The sequence below is a fragment of the Dendrobates tinctorius genome, unplaced genomic scaffold (genome assembly GCF_039654945.1).
Source record: "Dendrobates tinctorius isolate UK_male_01 unplaced genomic scaffold, ASM3965494v1 ptg000019l, whole genome shotgun sequence".
In the NCBI taxonomy this organism is placed as follows: Eukaryota; Metazoa; Chordata; class Amphibia; order Anura; family Dendrobatidae; genus Dendrobates; species Dendrobates tinctorius.
In genome coordinates, this window is record NW_027361687.1 from 59,148,441 (window position 1) to 59,169,339 (window position 20,899).

General features: G+C 41.8%; 1 protein-coding gene across 1 annotated transcript in view; it reads left to right on the top strand.

The window, feature by feature from the left end:
• Positions 1-20,381, top strand: part of LOC141082979 (SLAM family member 5-like) — a 140,746-nt gene extending 120,365 nt beyond the window's left edge. The window contains exons 2-6 of the mRNA XM_073567072.1: positions 9,529-9,834; positions 10,914-11,183; positions 14,355-14,462; positions 15,209-15,253; positions 18,726-20,381. Of these exons, the coding sequence (XP_073423173.1) occupies positions 9,529-9,834; positions 10,914-11,183; positions 14,355-14,462; positions 15,209-15,253; positions 18,726-18,979 (983 nt within the window). The 3' untranslated portion in view covers positions 18,980-20,381. The remainder of the gene's footprint in view (positions 1-9,528; positions 9,835-10,913; positions 11,184-14,354; positions 14,463-15,208; positions 15,254-18,725) is intronic.
• Positions 20,382-20,899: the final 518 nt, after the last annotated feature.

Sequence of the window (20,899 nt, forward strand, 5' to 3'; positions counted from 1 at the left end):
TGCGTGGAGAACATCACACCCTATGGATCGAGAATTTTCACATTACTCTCATGCACACAAGACATGTTCTTTGTGTCAGATAAGATACTACACAAAATGTGTGATGTCAATATTGAGGACATGGTGATAGCTGATCATAGTCCTATATCTCTAGACTTAGCTGACGCACATCAGAAAGGGACGGACTATTTATGGCGATTTCCAGGAAACATGACAAAAGAGCAAGATTTTGTGAAACGGATGGGGGAATGGTGGACAGAGTTTGCAATGTATAATGAGGAGCACAAATCTAACCCTAGATTATATTGGGAAACAGCGAAGGTGGTGATAAGGGGAAACCACATGGCTTACATGCAGAGAATAAAAAAATAAATAAAAGAGCAGTACTTAGCAGCAAGCAGTGAAGTTAGGAGCACCTATACAAAATATAAGAACTCACTACTGGATGAGGATAAAGATAAATGGATGCGGGCCAAAAAAAAAAGAGAGAGCAATTATATAGAAATCACTGGGATGTAGAATTAAATAGGTATGGGGACAAAGCATGGAGAATACTGGCTAATTTGGCTAGGGAAAGATATGTGGGTACATCTATAATGGCAATTAGAGATAAAAAAGGACAACGACTGACTAATCCCAAAGATATAAACAGAGTGCTGGGCAAATTCTATGCTAGGTTATACAAGGATGAGGATCATCAAGATGTAGTGGGGGAGACATGGCTGGGTAGAGTTGATATCCCTAAACTGACGGAGGAGGAATTACAGGATTTAAATGGTTGCATCATGGAGGAAGAAATTAGTATTGCAATAAAAGAACTGGGGCCAATAAGGCTCCAGGGCCCGATGGATTTAATGGTTCATTTTATAAGGTGCTGAGTGAGAAAATAGTTCCCACGCTTAAAGATTTATATAATCACATTTTGCAAGGGGAAGCTATCTCAGAAGGGATGAATACGGCCTACATAAAGCTTCTGTTGTGAATTCGCTTTCTGGCCTACCTCTGGTTACTAGTGAAGGTAGTGGAGCTGGTTATATTGATAGAGGGGTCGTGAGATCTCTTCCCGGGCTCCCTCTGGTGGTTACTCGAGGTAATGGAGCTGATTTAATTAACAGAGGCCTGCCACCTGATAATGAGGAGGATGACTGGATATCTGGAGTTTCTGACTGGATTTAAGACATGGGACTCCCTCTATCCCTGCTGGTGATTTTTTCCTGCCTCCTGAGGTCTTAGTTTCCAGCTCAGTCCCTGCATGCTCAAGCTAAGTGTTCTTTTGCTATTGTTCACATTTGATTTGGTTTTGTCTATTTCAGTTTTGTGTGGTCAGCCAGCCCCGGCTGGGGCTGTGCTGAATTTCCACCCTTATGTTACTGTTTGTGCCAGTTTGTTTTTGTCCCTTATTAGATTGGCCTCTTTTTGCTCTGCTTTCAGAATATACCAGAGTGCTGATATAGTGGGCGAAGTCTAGTGACTTCAGTATTTTTTTATCAGACGTGTTGGGCATTTTTTACAGGGTTTTTTGCGTGATTGCAGACAGAGTCTTTCCTTTCCTGTCCTGTCTAGTTAGTGTGGGCCCCATAGTTTGCTCAGTCTATTTTCCTACCTACGTTTGTGTTTTCATCTTGTCTCACCGACAATATATGTTTGGGGGCTATCTATTCCTTTGGGGGTCTGCTCTGGGGCAGGTTAGATTTCCCCTTTCTTGTTTTAGGCTTATTTAGTTCTCCGGCTGTGTAAAGGCGTCTAGGATCATCGTAGGTACGCTCCACGGCTACTACTAGTTGTGTGGATAGGATCAGGGGTCTGCAATCTGCTTAGTTACCAACCTCTCTGGTTTTCTGTGGCTCAGCTTGGTCTTGCTTTCCTCCTTGGTGACCCAATCATAACAGCTTCTCCCGAAGGGAGGGAAGGATTTGGAAGACCCTTCGGGATATAGACCGATATCATTAATAAATCAAGATGTTAAACATCTCTCAAAGATAATGGCAGACAGGCTGGCTAGGATACTGCCTATATTGATATCAAAGCAACAAACAGGTTTTGTGAAGGGAAGATAAGCCGTTATTAATATACGGAAAGCCATGCTATTGCTAGACAAAATTAGAGGGAAGCATTTGGATAAGGGAGAGGATCCAGCTATGGTCACACTGGACGCAGAAAAAGCGTTCGATAATGTGAGGTGGCCATGGCTGGGTCAAGTGTTGGATAAAATAAATCTGGTAGGTCCATTTAGACAATTTTTGGTGGTACTATATCAGAATCCCAAAGAAAGGGTATACACGCCGGGGTTTCTCTCAGATGCCTTCGAGCTGAAAAAGGGAACGAGGCAGGGGTGCCTGCTGTCCCCCTTACTGTTTAATTTGGCGATAGAACCTATGTCGAGATATCTAAGTGATTGCAGTTCCTATAAAGGGATAAAGGTGGGAAATGAGACAGTCAAAAATGCCCTATTTGCAGATGATTCTGTTCATGAACAACCCAGAGGAAGATCTCCCTATGCTGCTACTTGAAATTGAAAAGTTTGGAAAATTCTCAGGCTTTCGTTTAAATAAGTCTAAATGTGAGATTCTGTTCATGAGGAGTGAGGTAAAACGTGGCCAGGAGAGTAATATAATGGGTATCCCGAAAGCGACAACATCTATAAAGTACTTGGGAGTTTATTTGGGCAGAATGCCGAAACAGATTTATGATCTCAATTATAAGCCATCATAGACAAAATAGAGAAGGAGTTGGAGAGGTGGGGAAATCTACCCCCTCGCTGCTGGGTCGCTGCCACCTAATCAAGATGACAAGCTTTGCGAGATTACTTTACCCAATGCAAACTATCCCAATGTTAATTTGTCACGCAGATGTTCTCAGATTAAACAGGGCCTTTTCTAAATTCATCTGGAGGGGTAAAAGAGTGAGATTGGCTATAAGAACTCTAATGCACGCAAAGGAGGGAGGGGGAGTGGGATTGCCAAATATTAGGGGATATAATTTATTGTGTTTAATGAGGAATGTAATAGACTGGATTAAAAAAACGGGGTGGTATACTGACTACAAATTGGAAACGGAATTTTGTGGTTTGTGGGACCTGACGGCGCTGCTACATACGCCAAACATTAAATATTCGGTAATATGTAAAGATACCATTGCCACATCGAAGGCAGTAAGAAAAAAACAAAATGTCTTGGAGAGTGTCGAAACACCTGAATCCTTGGGCATTTCCTGCCTTTAGATTAGTATATAAGACAAATCCAATGAACATAATTGGTGGAAAAATTAGCCAAAATTGTGTAATATTAAGATAGAGACAAAATCCCACAAAACCACCATAGATAGGGATAGTATATGACCAACTGTAGTGATACAATCACAATCAAAGAGGCAGCACAGTCATGAGGTCAAATAGCAAATAAGATCAATTTTATTAATATAAAAAGTATATAGACAAACAGGCAAGAAATAGGGCTAGAAGATGGAACATGATTATTCCAACCACATACATGAATCCCAGGATAAGTCTGTCAGAAGGCAAATATACATAGACATCGTACTGGTATAAACATATCACATAGCTCCTCTGCAAGTGCACAGTGGCAAAAGGTACAAGACACCTATCCCGGATAGGACTGTCTGGGAAGGTGCTCTGCTCCTTACAAGGTACTTGTATATACACTCACTGGCCACTTTATTAGGTACACCATGCTAGTAACGGGTTGGACCCCCTTTTGCCTTCAGAACTGCCTCAATTCTTCGTGGCAGAGATTCAACAAGGTGCTGGAAGCATTCCTCAGAGATTTTGGACCATATTGACATGATGGCATCACACAGTTGGCGCAGATTTGTCGGCTGCACATCCCTGATGCGAATCTCCCGTTCCACCACATCCCAAAGATGCTCTATTGGATTGAGATCTGGTGACTGAGGAGGCCATTTGAGTACAGTGAACTCATTGTCATGTTCAATAAACCAATCTGAGATGATTCGAGCTTTATGACATGGCGCATTATCCTGCTGAAAGTAGCCATCAGATGTTGGGTACATTGTGGTCATAAAGGGATGGACATGGTCAGCAACAATACTCAGGTAGGCTGTGGCGTTGCAACGATGCTCAATTGGTACCAAGGGGCCCAAAGAGTGCCAAGAAAAAATTCCCCACACCATGACACCACCACCACCAGCCTGAACCGTTGATACAAGGCAGGATGGATCCATGCTTTCATGTTGTTTACGCCAAATTCTGACCCTACCATCCGAATGTCGCAGCAGAAATCGAGACTCATCAGACCAGGCAACGTTTTTCCAATCTTCTACTGTCCAATTTCGATGAGCTTGTGCAAATTGTAGCCTCAGTTTCCTGTTCTTAGCTGAGAGGAGTGGTACCCGGTGTGGTCTTCTGCTGCTGTAGCCCATCTGCCTCAAAGTTCGACGCACTGTGCGTTCAGAGATGCTCTTCTGCCTACCTTGGTTGTAACGGGTGGCAATTTGAGTCACTGTTGCCTTTCTATCAGCTCGAACCAGTCTGCCCATTCTCCTCTGACCTCTGGCATCAACAAGGCATTTCCGGCCACAGAACTGCCGCTCACTGGATTTTTTTTCTTTTTCGGACCATTCTCTGTAAACCCTAGAGATGGTTGTGCGTGAAAATCCCAGGAGATCAGCAGTTTCTGAAATACTCAGACCAGCCCTTCTGGCACCAACAATCATGCCACGTTCAAAGGCACTCAAATCACCTTTCTTCCCCATACTGATGCTCGGTTTGAACTGCAGGAGATTGTCTTGACCATGTCTACATGCCTAAATGCACTGAGTTGCCGCCATGTGATTGGCTGATTAGAAATTAAGTCTTAACACACAGTTGGACAGGTGTACCTAATAAAGTGGCCAGTGAGTGTATTTTCAATATCATATTGCGCTATTATCTTGGTTGTGGATGTGGCTTATGCCTGGTCCCTGGCATATATGCCTGACTTATGTGTCTTGTACCTGTTGCTACTGTGCACTTTTAGAGGAGCTATGTGATATGTTTATACCAGTACGATGTCTATGTATATTTGCCTTCTGACAGACTCATCCTGGGCCTCCTGTATGTGGTTGGAATAATCATGTTCCATCTTCTAGCCCTATTTCTTGCCTCAATAAAGAAAGAAGAACTAACACGTGATGTATACGAACCACAAATTAATGAATATGTGTATATGAGGAACTTAATGAAAACCAAAGAAAATATTACAAAATTAATGTTTATTATTATAAATTCTGGCACAATATACAACAACAACGGATAAAAAAACATATAGAAATGTTATATTATATGGCAGAAAGAACCCCTCAATGTATTAATAATCTAGTTACATACTATGTTAATTTCACCACTGTACAAAAAAGTTTTTTTGCAATATAAATCAAGCATATATAATAATCCCCGAATAAAGCAGCAAAAAAATAATAATATGAGTGCATCAAAATTAGTGAAGTGATAAAAAATTGATAGAATACAATAATAAAATTGTCAAATATAAATCGCTATACCAAAATTTGTAATAAAGTTTGCAAAAAATGTGTGACACTAATATGTGTAAAAAACAAATATGTATGTTAGAAAATAACACAGAAGTGAAAAAACACAAAGTTGTGAAAAAATAGCTGCTGGGATAATGGGGTAAAGAGTACTGAACTCACATAGGGAGTGCTAAAATATGCAATTATGGGAGTGCTTATATAGACAATGTCTAGCGCTCAATGGCAAAGGATGTAACCTAATGTAATGAAATAAATTACCATGTAGCGCTATATAGCAGAAATGGGTCAGCACAAAAATACAATCTACAATGATAGGAGCGCTTATATAGAAAATTGTCTAGCGCACCATGTATAGCGCTATACAATGAGCAAGATATCCAGCGCTAGACATTTTGTTCATTGCACAGTGCTACATACTATTTTCCTGTGCTGGCTCATTCTTACCTAATAGCGCTACATGGCAGTTTATCTCATTATATTGGGTCATATGCTTTTTGTATTGTAGAAGCGTTGGATATTTTGCTCATTGTATAGCGCTTTACATAGTGCTAGAAATTTGTCTATATAAGCGCTTCCATAATTGCATATTTTAGCACTCCCTATGTGAGTTCAGTACTCTTTACCCCATTATCCCAGCAGCTATTTTTTCACAACTTTGTGTTTTTTCACTTCTGTGTTATTTTCTAACATACATATTTGTTTTTTACACATATTAGTGTCACACATTTTTTGCAAACTTTATTACAAATTTTGGTATAGCGATTTATATTTGACAATTTTATTATTGTATTCTATCAATTTTTTATCACTTCACTAATTTTGATGCACTCATATTATTATTTTTTTGCTGCTTTATTCGGGGATTATTATATATGCTTGATTTATATTGCAAAAAAACTTTTTTGTACAGTGGTGAAATTAACATAGTATGTAACTAGATTATTAATACATTGAGGGGTTCTTTCTGCCATATAATATAACATTTCTATATGTTTTTTTATCCATTGTTGTTGTATATTGTGCCAGAATTTATAATAATAAACATTATTTTTGTAATATTTTCTTTGGTTTTCATTAAGTTCCTCATATACACATATTCATTAATTTGTGGTTCGTATACATCACGTGTTAGTTCTTCTTTCTTTATTGATACCGGATGGTCTGCCATCCAACCTTAAAGGAACACATTGTCAATTCATTAAGTTATATTTTTTTCTATGTCATTGATTTATTATACATTGCTGGAGTGTTCTTTTTCCTTCTATTTCTTGCCTGTTTATTGATCTTATTTGCTATTTGACCTCATGACTGTGCGGCCTCTTTGATTTTGACTGCCTTTAGATTAGGAAGAGAAAATAAATTATACACAGAGTGGTTGGGGAAAGGTATACAGACGTTAGGGGACTTACTACATCTACAAGAAGGCCGCTGGCTGACGGGTTTGGAAGTAATAGACAAATTTGAGCTACCGAGATTTCATTTGATGTTATATAGTCAATTAAAACATTATGTATTAGACCTCCTTCAGGATTGAGGAAGGAAATCGATTCAGAAATATGGGAGGACTTGGTTACCAAAGACATTAGAGAAATATCTATCACCTCAATATATGGGATGCTGAGGGACATATTACGCCCTTCAGGGAAGGGCAAAATATTTCACAAATGGGAAAAACATATACATGATGAAGAACTTGAGCATAAGATTCTGCAGGGCTGGGAATTGGTAAGAAAGCATATCATCAATGAACAATGGAGAGATAGTCAGTTCAGAATAATGCATAAAACAATATGTGGCTTCAATATACCTCCAACTCCGCAGAATCCTGATAGGCAGACAAGCTGCCCAAAATGTACAATGCCCAAAACAGACACAGAACATGGATTGTGGTCATGTCCCAGGACACAAGAACTCTGGTTAAAAGTCCAGGATATGTATCTGAAGATATGTGGGATATGGGTAGAAGTAGATCCATTGTGTTGGTTGCTTCACTTTACGACGGGTAAAGCAAGAGGGGGACGGCTACATGACTGGTTTCACACCATTGCAAGGGTGACAAAATGTCTAATTCTGCAACACTGGCTAGCTAAAACACTCCCAGGGGTAAAAGAGATCAAGGAAGATTTAACATCGGTCTTATTTTTGGAAAAAAGAGAAAAAGAAAGAAATAAAGATAAAATGACGAAATTTTTTTTTTTTAAAAATGGAGAGTGTTTATAGAAATGTCACTGACCACTGTAAGAGAAAGTTCTTACTTAGAGAGCTGGAAGAGCCAGACAAAACTGCAGACAATTCTTCTTGAAGCTGAGGTTGAAGTTTATTCGGAGATACACGGCAAAACAGATACAGAAAAACAGAGGAGTTGGAATATGCGGGTAAAAACAGGAATTCAGACGGGCAGAGATTCCCTAGGAAGTTTGGCGGTGATGAGGCCCTGTGCCCTGGCCATGGTATGGCACAGTGGCATGATGGCGGTGGAATGGCAACAAGCAACAGTAACAGGGGCTTCTTATACATTATGAGAACAAAGAAAGCTGCATCTTGCCGCAGAGGGCGTTTAGATTATAATTCTAAGGCGTTTTCATGGTAATCTACAGAAACGTGGTTTAAAACAGAGAATATAATGACATAATATGAAGACATTAATTAACGTTTCTCCAAGCAACACGAAAACCCATAAGTCATTGGTATCTATGGCTACTGTCCTTAATATTATCACTGCTTTCAGACTTGATCCATAAATTCATGCATTTGACATTTTAATGACTCTGTTCTTTCTTCCAAAACTATCACGTATACACATATTGACCATATATTTGGTAACCTTATTCCCCTATTGATCTAATTTTCCTCTATGCACATCTACTGAGGTTGGTAGGAGACATGATCTCATTTTCCATCCTCCATTTAGTACATTTTATTAGCTCTTTTGTAAAAGTTGAATCTTCTCTAACTTTCGACAAGATAGCTGCCTCGCTCAACATGGCCGTTCAGTATATTATGGCTGACCATTCTCTTACAACCACCAGAGAAATTCAAGACTTAATGAGCGCCTTTGTGGATTCGGATTGGTATCTATTAGAGGATTTGAGTGGTAATCTGGGTAAACTGAAATGTGTTATATGAGCTATATGGAGGATAAGGTGGAGCTGGAGATAAGGTGTCTGATTTCAGTCAATGTGATCTATGAAAATGTGGACGTAAGGGGGTTTGATAATTTTATATTTGTTAAGTTTATTTTTGCTTCTATTCAGGCTTAGGTGATAAGCATGTTTAAATATGTTCTTTGTAACAATTCAATGCAACGTTTTATAACTTGTAATATGCAACTTCATTACAAAATCAATAAAAATGATGTTTCAAAAAAAAAAACAGAGTTGAATATATAGGGGAGGGAGGATGGGAATAACAGCTTCCAGGGGTCAGCCGAGGGGAAAGAGAAAGACAATGACCCTGAGCATCTGAATTTAACCCATGTAGGAGTTGCCGGACGCCCCTTCCCCTTTAATACCATTGGTCAGTTGGGCATCCCAATTATTGCATCACTTAGGGAGTGGTGGAAGGGGGGGAAATGGGTACTGAACTGTATTTTCCTGTAGTTTTTCCTTATGGGGGCTCCGCAGTCAGAGGCATGTTCCTTATTTAGGACCGTGCCTGCTAGTACCTTTTATTTTTTATCTAGTTCCCCATTAACTAATGTTATGCATATAATCACGCATCGGCACGCCTAAGTCCTTGGATAGGATCTTGACCCTAAACAAAAAATGCTTTATATGAAATTGTACTGTCCGACTAGTTCATTACTCAACCTCATCTATTTGCCCAAGCATCAACGGTTCTCAAAAGCTGTTGGGAACCTTCTCAGGTCATTGGAGAGATAAGAAAATCACTGCAAAGTCACTATAAAGTGTCGGGTTTATCTATGATAAATTACTAAGCTGGGGGACATGAGACAATGGGAGGTTTTGAAGGTTAATTTGCTCTAGTGAAAATGTCCCCTTTTTGTGTGTTCTGTTGTAGCTCTCGCTTCATGTGGAAAGGAAATACATGCGATTACAAATTCCTCCATTCATCTTCTAACACATTTTGACCAATCTCCTAAAGACATTATATGGAAACTTAAGACAACAGAAGCTGAATTGCAGATTGCCAAGATTCAGAATCACTCCATGACTGACAGACTGCATGACCGATACTCACTGGGTGATAATGGGAGAGACTTGTACATCCGTAATGTGATGAAGCGTGATAATGGATGCTACACCGCTGAGGCTACGATGGCTGATGATAGAATAGAAACAAAGATGTTTTACCTTACTATTCATGGTAGGTGTTCACATATATTAAGATAATTGGAGCATACTAAGAGAAGCATTCCCATTAATGTTTATCTTCAATAAATATGTGTATATCCATGTAATGTAGTGTGAGTATTAATGTACAGACCTACTGCTGCTCCCTGTGGGATGCAGCACCGTTCTGCTCCTCTTCTCAGTGACGTCTCTACTCCATAGACTCCTCCTGGCTCTGCATGACCCAAAAGCGACTGTTACAATGTAAGTCTATGGAGCGTCAGAACGAAGCCCCATAGGCTTACATTGTAGAATAGGCTTGTGGCTCATGCAGAGTGATAGAGGGGAGCAATTGTGGTGACGTCACTGAGAGGCAGAGCAGAACAGCACTGGAGAGAGCAGCGGTAGCGGAGTATATTAATACACTGATAATACATACACGCACATTTAATGAATAAAGACATTCATCGGAGCTATACTTTAATCTATCCTTTCACACAAAACCTGTAAAAAGTCATTGTGCTGCTCTTCCCCTGCTCTCTCCAGTCCGCTGCCCCCCGCTGTCTCCGGTAAACCGCTGCCCCCCGCTGTCTCCGGTATACCGCTGCCCCCCCCCGTGTCCGATATATTTCTGCCCCCCGCTGTCTCTGTTATACCATTGTCTCTGTTATACCCCTGACCCCCGCTGACTCTTGTGTATTGCTGTCCCCCGCTGTCTCCGGTATATTTCTGTCTCCCGCTGTCTCCGGTATATTGCTGTCCCCCGCTGTCTGCAGTATAGCGCTGCCCCCCGCCCCCGCTGTCTCTGGTATATTGCTGCCTCCCACTGCCTCCGGTATTATATTTTTCACTAATGACTGTATCTGTATTAGTCATTCGTATTCTTATCACCATGTTTGCTTGTGATACAAGTCCCAGCTTTTTCTTTTAGTGTGGGCCAAATTGTGGTCGACCTCATATGGAAACTTCTGGTCTTGTGGTTTATGAAGGAAGGAAACCATTCTTCAAACATTGTATTTTATAATTTAACAAAAGAAAATGATGCCAAATGCAGAAGATGAAAAATTAACAAGATTTATACTGCAAATTAATAATGTTTCTTTCTGGTTACAGATCCCGTCCCGCCTCCAAAGATCATACCAAATGTGAGGAGAATTGTGGATCAATGTTCTGTAAAGCTCAATTGTTTTGTCACATCAAAAACACCAAGTTTTTCTTTAACCTGGAAATACAGAAATGGAAGCTCTGAGTTTCAGACTATAAGTAATGCTGGAAATGAAATTGAAGAAACCTTTCCACTAGACCAGGATATTGAATTTGTATGTCTAGTCCGAAACCCGGCTGACCAGAAGAATGACTCTGTCCAGATAAAACACTGTGTGGGTAAGGATTTACAAATAAGACTAAAAAAAAAAGTAATTACTAGGGGTTTGTCATCATACGCTCAAAGCTGAAATTGTTTTTCGGTCTCTGATTTCTAAGAAACTTATTGACGGATGGGGTCTCGGGTCAGAAAAGTCTAATCTTCAGATCGTAGAGGCGCAGCACACTTGATGGATACAGTTCGCTGCAGGCTTGCTAGTTACACTATGGCTGGGTAGATCTTTAAAATATAACACAACTAATAGTTTTTCAGCCAGCCCCAAATAAAAAAGTGTTTTGAAGATGTGCGTTAATTATGGTGGAATGGCATTAGAGATGATGCACTTCCAGTGTCTTGGCCTCCAGATGTATTCCTCGCATACTTTAATGCCGTCCTACTCTGGTTGTTAGTTACTTCTTGTCTACATGTAGAAAATCTTGTGCATGCACCATACAGTCTTTTTGTCGTGCCTGTTCATATCTTTCCTGGTTATAGGTACAAGCATTGTACTTGCACGCAGTCTTAGTGCTTGCATGCAGTCTTAGTGCTTGCGCTTCCAATAGGTGGCACTAGAGTCCGCTTTTTGTCCTTTTGGAGGAAAGTTCAATTTTGTCTTCCTTAAAGTCTCACTATATTAGTTGGATAGTCTCGACACGGAGAAATTGTGTCCTTTAGACCTCTGACAAAAGCCTTTTACCCTACTGTAAATTGATGATGAAATAGAACTCTTAAACAGTGAGTCAACATTTATTAACCCCTTAACGTCCAATGACGGACACAGTCCATAATTGGACGCCTCCCCCTCTTTGGTGCGGGCTCCAGCGATGAGCCCGCACCTTTTCCGGGACATGACAGCTGATCTGTACAGCTGTCATGTGCCCGCAACAGCCGCGGGTGAAATTGCGATTCACCTGCGACTGTTAACATGTTAAATGCAGCTGTCAAACTCTGACAGCGGCATTTAACAAGGACGCGCAGGAAGAGCGTCATTCCTTCCTCCCTTTGGCGCCCGTGTCATATGACCACGGGTTGCTGGCGGGTTGGCATGACAACCTGGGATCAAGAGAAAACCCCTGTGGTTGTCATTGCTCCATTGCTATGAGCGCTACCTAGTGGTCGGCACTCATAGCAAGTGAGCATTTCTGCTACATAGAGCAGGACTGCAGCCCTGCTCTATGTAGCAGTGCCGATCAGAGTAGTGCAGCTTCAAGTCTCCCGTTTTTAAAAATATTAAAAAAACAAAAAAATATAAAAGTTTAAATCACCCCGAAAATCATTTATACACATATTTGGTATCGCCGCTTTCAAAATCGCCCAATCTATCAATTTAAAAAAAGAATAACTATCCGATAATAACACACCTTCGGAAGAAGCAATTACGCGAAACGCGCATTACGGGGATTCCTACACATGGTCCTTCAGCATTTAACCTGTGGTATGTCGTTCTGAGGCTCATGAATGTTTGTGCTATGAAGACTGCCTGGTACTATTTATAATAAGCGTTTGCATGCACTTTTCTACAAACTATTTTTGCTTTATGCGCTTTATTGATTTTTTTATTTTTATGTAATTAAATAGTGCTCGGCACTCTCTTCAATTCATATATGAGGAACAGTAGGAAGGATTATAAATGAAGATAGGTACTTATGAATTTTTGAAAGGCTACTTCATTTTTTGTACTATTAGGTAGCAGTATGACAATAAAGAATATATACAAGATTGTATGATGCAATTTTTAAATAAAACTATGTAATTGATTATAGAGATCTGTAAAATGCATATAGTTTTTCCTTCTACTAATAAATTAATGTGGATAATTAATTTTCAGAGGTCAAAATATATATAAAATAAGGACGACTTTATAAGAGGATAATTGTGTCCTGAAAAAATCTGTATTATTGATATCACATTTTTAGTAGGACGTACCACATTTTGACTAATCATGTACCACTTTTAATGTGTATGTTATTATGTGCTGCTATATTTAATAAAGATTTATTTTGTCGGTAGAGTTTCTTAATTTCTTTTTGCAGGATAGTTCAATATAAAAAAAAATCAAATCAGTAAATGGCGTAGCGAGAAAAAAATAGAAACGCCAGAATTACGTTTTTTTGATCACTGCAACATTTCAATAAAATGCAGTAATGTGCGATCAAAAGAACGTATCTGCACAAAAATGATATCATTAAAAACGTCAGCTCAGCACCCAAATAATAAGCCCTCACCCAACCTGAGATCACGAAAAATAGAGACGCTACGGGTCTTGGAAAATGGTGCAATTTTTTCAATTTTTTTCTTTACAAACTTTGGATTTTTTTTACACCACTTAGATAAAAGAGAAATGTTTGGGGTCTATGAGCTCGTAATGAACTGGAGAATCATCATGGCAAGTCAGTTTTAGCATTTAGGGAACCTAGCAAAAAAGTCAAAGAAAAACAAGTGTGAGATTGCACTTTTTTTGCAATTTCACCGCACTTGGGATTTTTTTCCTGTTTGCTGTTACACGCCATAGTAAATCCAATGGTGCCATTCAAAAGTACAACTCGTCTCGCAAAAAATAAGCCCTCACATGGCCATATTGATGAAAAAATAAAAAAGTTTTGGCTCTGGGAAGGAGGGGAGCAAAAAATGAAAATGCAAAACCAAAAATACCCCTGGTCGTTAAGGGGTTAAAGGACTTCCTTTGCTAGGTGGGACTAAGGAGAGAATTGTTTTTCTGGAGATGAGCAAATTGCTATGAGATCAATTGAACTTTGAATTTCACAAAAAATGTCTCAGATTCTGTGCAGGTGCTTGTCATTTCCTTAGGGTTGTCTCATCAGGGGGGTGCATGCGCATTAAGCATTTGACATTGTGTGATCCGAACTGTCAGTCTCCACATGTACTGCTTCCTCTAGTGAGAAGACCCCCTGGCAATGACGGCACCTGTGCAGAATGAGGCAGTGGAGACAGGTCATTAAGCAGAGTGTCGCCTGTCAGTTAAAGCCTGGAAGCAGGAAGCATCAGCCCCCATACTGCAATTACAACTTCAAGGCTGGATTTCTCCACAATTTCCAAACAAAATATTATAGGCTAGGTATGGGTTTAGGAAGCATTAAATAGTCTTTACATAAATAGGGGGGTAATATCCCGCTGACAAGTTCATTTTATTATAATTTAGTGGGATGAAATCTATTGTCTTGTTTTGATAGTTATAAAAGAGGGGAAGACGCGAGGACATCTATATTGCATTGTCTCTTCCGTATTTGTGGCAGCAGTAGTCGGAGCGATGTGGAAGACAGCAAAGACAACTGGACAAGGTATGACTACATATAGATGTCTGGATGAGATATTGGTGAATTTAAAGTGGGGACCTGTCACTGGGTCAAACAAGCCGCTTGTATTTTTTTATTCTTGCTCCTCCTCTAAGTATTCAGCTTTTCTTCTTTTTTTTTTTTAAATCTGCCATACAGTTCCAGAGACATAAGACTTTTTATTTAGTGCTCACAGGGTAATTATGCAGAACAACCAAAACAAACACCCCAGAGGATCCTTTGAGCAACGCCTCCTTGCTAAAGATCATGAAAGTTAGCACTGAATATATCCCCATATCTCTGTGATCCGTATGGTGGGTTATAGGAAAAAAAGCCAACTACTCAGAGGAACAACAGGAATATAATAAAGGAAAAAATAGCCAATTTTGAGTTGGTGACAGGTCCCCTTTAAACAACGCAGTCCTCAGAAACAAGTGCCTGGATAATTCCAGATCTACAGTTTATTTTTTCTCTTTCTCACTTATTACCCATCTTTTAGAACTGCACTTCTGGAGCAAATATGTAAAAAAAAAAAAAAAATCTTTATTAAAGTCTAGCTACCTCAGATTATTATATTATTATAGCCCTCTTTCCAAAAACAAGTGTGTGTACCCTTTGAACTACAATTTTTTCAAGGGTTTGCCTTTATATCGGAGTTCTAACCTATTTTATACTCCAGTGCTGTATTTAGGATTCCTTATATAATTGCTGCCTTTACTATAACATAGGTAAATGTATTTTGTTATTCACAGGTGAAGATGGCAATAAGAATTTGACATCTCCTGTTCAAGATTCAGGTAAGTCAATGGTATCAGTGAGGTGGAGAAAATCATGAAGGCCAAAACTAGGAATTCAATGTTTGAAGAACTAGGTATGGAGCGCCCGCCAGGGCTAGCGGGGGTACTCGGTACCGGGCCCGTTGATCTCAATGGGAGTTGTCACGGGAGCTGTGACCCGGCCCGTGGCCCTGGGGCTCCATGGCAAAAAGGGGGAATGAATGACCAATTAAATAGAGTTTATGAATAGTTCGTGACGCCACCTGTGGTGTTCGGAAAGTGAGATGTTAAGCCGACACTGCATGCAGATCCTCTGGGACTGGTGGTGTGTTGCAGCCAAGATGGTGAAGCTCCCCACAGGTGGAGCTGTAGCCCCAGGGCAGTGTGGATGTAGTGATGGAGGGGAGATGCAGGCAGGGTAGAAGCTGGTACCCAGATGTAGCAGTGCAGAGTGTGTTGGTGCGGGAAGAACTGGAGGACACCGGGGCAAGTAGTTCCAAAGCTTTACTCACAGTCTGCAGTTCACACAGGTGCCTGCCTCCATGCTGTGTCCTCCCGGTCAGGGGCTCAGTCAACCTCCAGGCAAGATAGGATGCTCCCTTCCAACACTCCGCCAACATGTGCCTTTCTGAACGTCTCCGCTATAGTGCCTTTAAGTGAAGTACTCCCAGTACTGAGTTACACTGGAGTTCCTCCTGACAGATGTTCCTATGAACTCTACTTGTACGGCAGACAGCTGTAGCCTGTTTCGGGGACTCCTTACTCCTGAGTCCCGGCTCACTATCCAAGTTGCTGTTGTGCCCCCAAGTCTTAGATGGGAGTAGTGCATTTACAGCCCACTACTCCACCGGTGTCTGCTGCAGGATTATTAGCATCCATACAACCTCGGGGACCGGGCCCCGGCCTTGCGCTTAGAACTTCTAGGCAGGGTTCTCTACCCACGTCTTCTGTTCTCTTTACTCCTCACGTTCCGTACTAGTCTTTCCTTCTTATAGAAGGTCAAGTTTCTGTTCAATGTCTGTCTCCTTCTTTCCCTTCCCGTGCCAGCAGACCCAGATCACTGAGATCTGCTGCAGCACCTCCTTCCTCCATCCCTCTCTCAGGGATCTTCTCCTTCTCCTCCTCACTCACTGACCGACTGTCCGACTGACCTCAAATCCTAAACCTTCCCACTCTTTTATATATTCTAACTCCACCCACCTCCCAGCACGTTTCGTGTTTCCAAGCAGGGAACCACCAAAGGTGCTCTGCTACACTCTAAGCAGGGAGCCGCAATGTGGCTTTGCTACACTACTTTGTGGTGAGGGGTGCAGGTGTTGGAGCGTGGTTAGGAGTTCCCACCTTACCTGGATGGTGGGGTACCACACCTCAGGAGGAGGTGCAGTACCTCTGTGGCGACTGAAGCCTCAGGGGCGCCACTGGTAACTGGGTGACATTCTTCTGTAACAATCTGGTTGAGTGATCTAGAAGACAGTTGTAGAATCCTCCATCATGAAAGGCCCCTCTTTGACCTGTGGAAAGATGGGAAGGTATGCAGTACATGGTTTAGTCAGTGGTATGGAAGGGAGCATCATTATTGTAGCATTACTGTTAAGAAGATTCGATCCAAACGTGAACCATAGTTTAGTGAAAGGACACCAATGGTGATGGTATGTAAAGAAAAAAAAAGATCCTCCTCCATTCGAGGATCAGCTGGTACAATCTTATTTTGTGGCCAAATTGATTGAGTGACCTACAACATTGTTGGAGGATCCTCCCTCATAAAATGTTTATCTTTGACCAGTGGAAATTGGGTGGTACAGGTATGAGCAAATAAATGAAATCCCTTATTATATTTGTGGTCTAATCTTCTCAAGATTCATGAAAAAACATGATGAGATGCCGAGACCAGAAGACTAAAAAGACACATTGTTTCGAGGAAGGACATCAATAAATAGTAGGGTGCCAAGGAAAACTTAACTTTGCAAATTGGTAAGTCTTAGGGTCCTGTTACACTAAACGACGCACCAGCGATCCCGACAACGATATGACCTGGTCAGGTTCGCTGGTGCATCGCTACATGATCGCTGGTGAGCTTTCAAACAGGCAGACTCACCAGCGATCAGGGCCAGTGAGGACGCTGGTAACCAGGGTAAATAGCGGGTAACTAAGTGCGCACGTCCCTTAGTTACCCGCTGTGTACCCTGGATACCAGCGTGCTCACGCCAGGAGCTGGTATCCAAGGTAAACAGCGGGTAACTAAGGGACGCGTGCGCTTAGTTACCCTCTATTTACCTTGGATACCAGCTCCCAGCGTCTGCTTACAGCGCTGGGAGCTCGCTGATCGTTGGTCTGGTCTGCCGCTGCCACACTCAGCGATGCATGCTGACCAGCGGGAGACCAACGATCAAAAAATGGCCCAGGACATTCCTGCACGATCAGCGATACCCGGCGGGGGGACCGGTCGCTGATGCATGCCACACACAGCGAGATCGCTGATGCGTCACAAAATCGCTTAGTGTGACGTACCCCTTACCCCTCAAATTTGTTCCTTTTGGCATTAGGATTCACCATGTAAAATATGTTGACATTAAATTTAGATTTACCACTTGCTCAAGTATATATTATATATATATATATATATATATATATATATATATATATATAATATATATACACACACATTTGATATTGCCGCGTTCAGAAACTCCCGATCTATCAAAATATATAGTCAATTAATCTGATCGGTAAACGGCATAACATACCATACATAATGCGGGATATGCATGACGATAAATACTAAACAAACTTTTAAAACTGCAATATGATGTGCCATTGAGCAACCAGTAAATGATAACTAATCTTAAAAAAAGAAAATTATAAAATATCTATGACCAAAAAGGAACAAAATTAGGAGGTAAGACCTTCAAAAACTTGCTACTTAATTTTTACCATGCATTTCCTTGGCACCCTAATAAATAAATATCAATGACCTGTGAGGAAAGAGAGATGCTCCTCATAGGCAGGCTAGTATATACACAACATGAATGTTCCATGGCAAAAACCTGGAGCTAACTCTTTGATGTCTGTCTTGGATATGCCCCAAACTTGTAAATTGCACTAGTGTAGATCCAAGAGAAAAGTTCCCCATTTATTGGGGCTAATCAACGTTGGGCAATCTGACAGTTTACCAGCACATGGGAGGTGGATTCATAGAGTCTGAACTGAAATCATTGTGAAATGGTGCATATGAACATTGACAGGAAAGTTATAGCAAGCAGGGGAACCTGCCTTATATTGAGGATGAGTCCCGGATGGTGAATCTTACTCCAATTTCTGTCCGTATATTCTGCATCTCAAGTGATAATGAGCTTCTCTGATCCTCAGAGGTTCTTGATGTGTCTCCCTAGTTCTCATCAATGATAGGGTCATTGGGTTGTGGATGGGCACAAGCCTAAAAATGTTCAATTCCTGCTGATTCAATAAAACCAATGTTCTTCTGTTCTTATTTTAGATTCTCAAGAGTCTCCATTCATCTCAATCTCTCTCGGAAAAAGTAATGTCAAAGAAACTGCAGACGCAGCCCAGCCCAAAAACGCCCCCATGCCAACCGACCACGACGGCGAGGGGCAGGTGTCCCCCGGGGACTCAATATCGACACCCTATATCTCAGAGGGGGACCCAAGCCTACCCGAACTAGGGAAGGGCAGCGACCGGGATTCTGTGGCAGCTGAGCATGTGGACAAGGAGAAGACACGTAGGACTTGATAACACCACACAACTTCAGGTATAAAGAATATAAAGTTTACAAAAGTAAAGTCACACAGTGCATAGACGAAACAGGGCTATGACAGGCTCCCGATTCCACACCTCCCAGAAGGGTACCACCCAGTGGACCCCAAGGCACCAACAGATCACCGAGGCACACATAGGCAGGACATAAGGGTACATAAGGATATCAGGACACAGGCTGGACATCAGGACACAGGCTGGACATCAGGACACAGGCTGGACATCAGGACACCAGGACACAGGCTGGACATCAAGACATCTGGACACAGGCTGGACATCAGGACACAGATTGGGCATCAGGACATCAGTCACCGGCAGACATCAAACAGGAGTCGTTCAGTTCCGGACATCCAACACGACCTACAGGCACCACTGCAGTCATCAAGCTCCAGGCTCCAGGCAGCGGTCATCATGTTCCAGACAGTGGTTGTCAGGCTCCGGGCATCGGACCTAGGAAGGAACTCAAGCGTGATGGTGCTAAAACCGCAGGATTGCTGGGCCTGCATGGAGCTAGCACTGCATGGTAGTCAGAGCGCAGGGTAGTAGAAGCTCAGCAGAAACACTGATTACAAGAGACTCATAGTCACTGGGTACGAGGTTCCAGACACAGAGGGATTCCAGAAACATAACACAACAGACACAGTTCAGAAAGGGTTAGGTACAGGACAGGTACAGGATCAAGAATTCAGGCCTGGATATACCGCCTCCAGGGCAGGGTTCTGGAACAGGACAAAGCAGGAATCAAGGCAGGGACTTTGGAAGCAAAACATAGACAGGAGAGGTCCAGGGACACAGACACAAAACACACATGGCAAAGTTCAGTAGCTTTGTGAGTAGCTCTGGCAATGCCCAGCAGTGAAGGGGAAATTTATATAGGAGCTGCCCCTCAGCCATTGGCTGGGGACAACATTTCTAGTAGACACACTATCCCTGATAAAAGCAGGGGAGGTGTGGCCGTGCACGCCCTAAGCACAAACAGAAACCATTACAGCACAATCACTGCAGGAACTGAGGCTCAGGGCACCTTGCAGTTTCTGCACTCCCAGACACACGTGGAAAGTCATTCTCCAGCTGCAAATGACCTCGCAACCCGAGGACAACTTTACACAGCGGCAACCAGGGACCGCACATGCGAATGGTCATGCAGCAGAGCAAAGACGTAACAACACATGTACGGCTACGCAGCAGAGCAGGGTACTGAGCAGGCTCCATACAGGTAACAGCTAACAGTATCCCAGCTCAATTATGGGGAATGGAGCAAAGGGTTAAAGCATAAACATGCATTGTCACGCCGACAAGCAGATACAAACAGAACGGAGTGACAAGTACGTTTAGAAATGTATAATTTTCCCTTTTTGATTCTACATGTGATTTACACAATTACTTCATCACTCTAAGGCTGGTTTCACACTAGCGTTTTTTAGCGCTGCGCTTCGTGCGCGTCCATGCGCATGCGTCCTGCGCCCTATCTTTAACATGGGGGCGCATGGTCTAGCGTATGCACGCGTTCATATGCATTTTCGTGCCCATGCGTTTTATTGTAGTGTGCGCCTAGGCACGCCGGACGCAACCTGTTGCATTTTTGGTCTGTCCGACCTGTCTCAAAAAAACGCTTGTGCACAGAATGCGCAAAAAATTCACATTACAGTCTATGGGAACGCAGGAGTGCGCATGGAAATGCGCACGCCTGCGTTTAAAATCACGTTTTAAGAGTTAACATGGCTAGAAACTGGTTAAAACGCATGCGCCTAAAAAAAGCAAATGCATACAAAACGCATGATGCGTTTTTTGCATGCGATTCTATTGCGCACGAAGCGCAGTGCTAAAAAACGCTAGTGTGAAACTAGTCTAAGATCACTTTTCTCATCTTTTTACTTAGTGTGAAGACTAACGAGG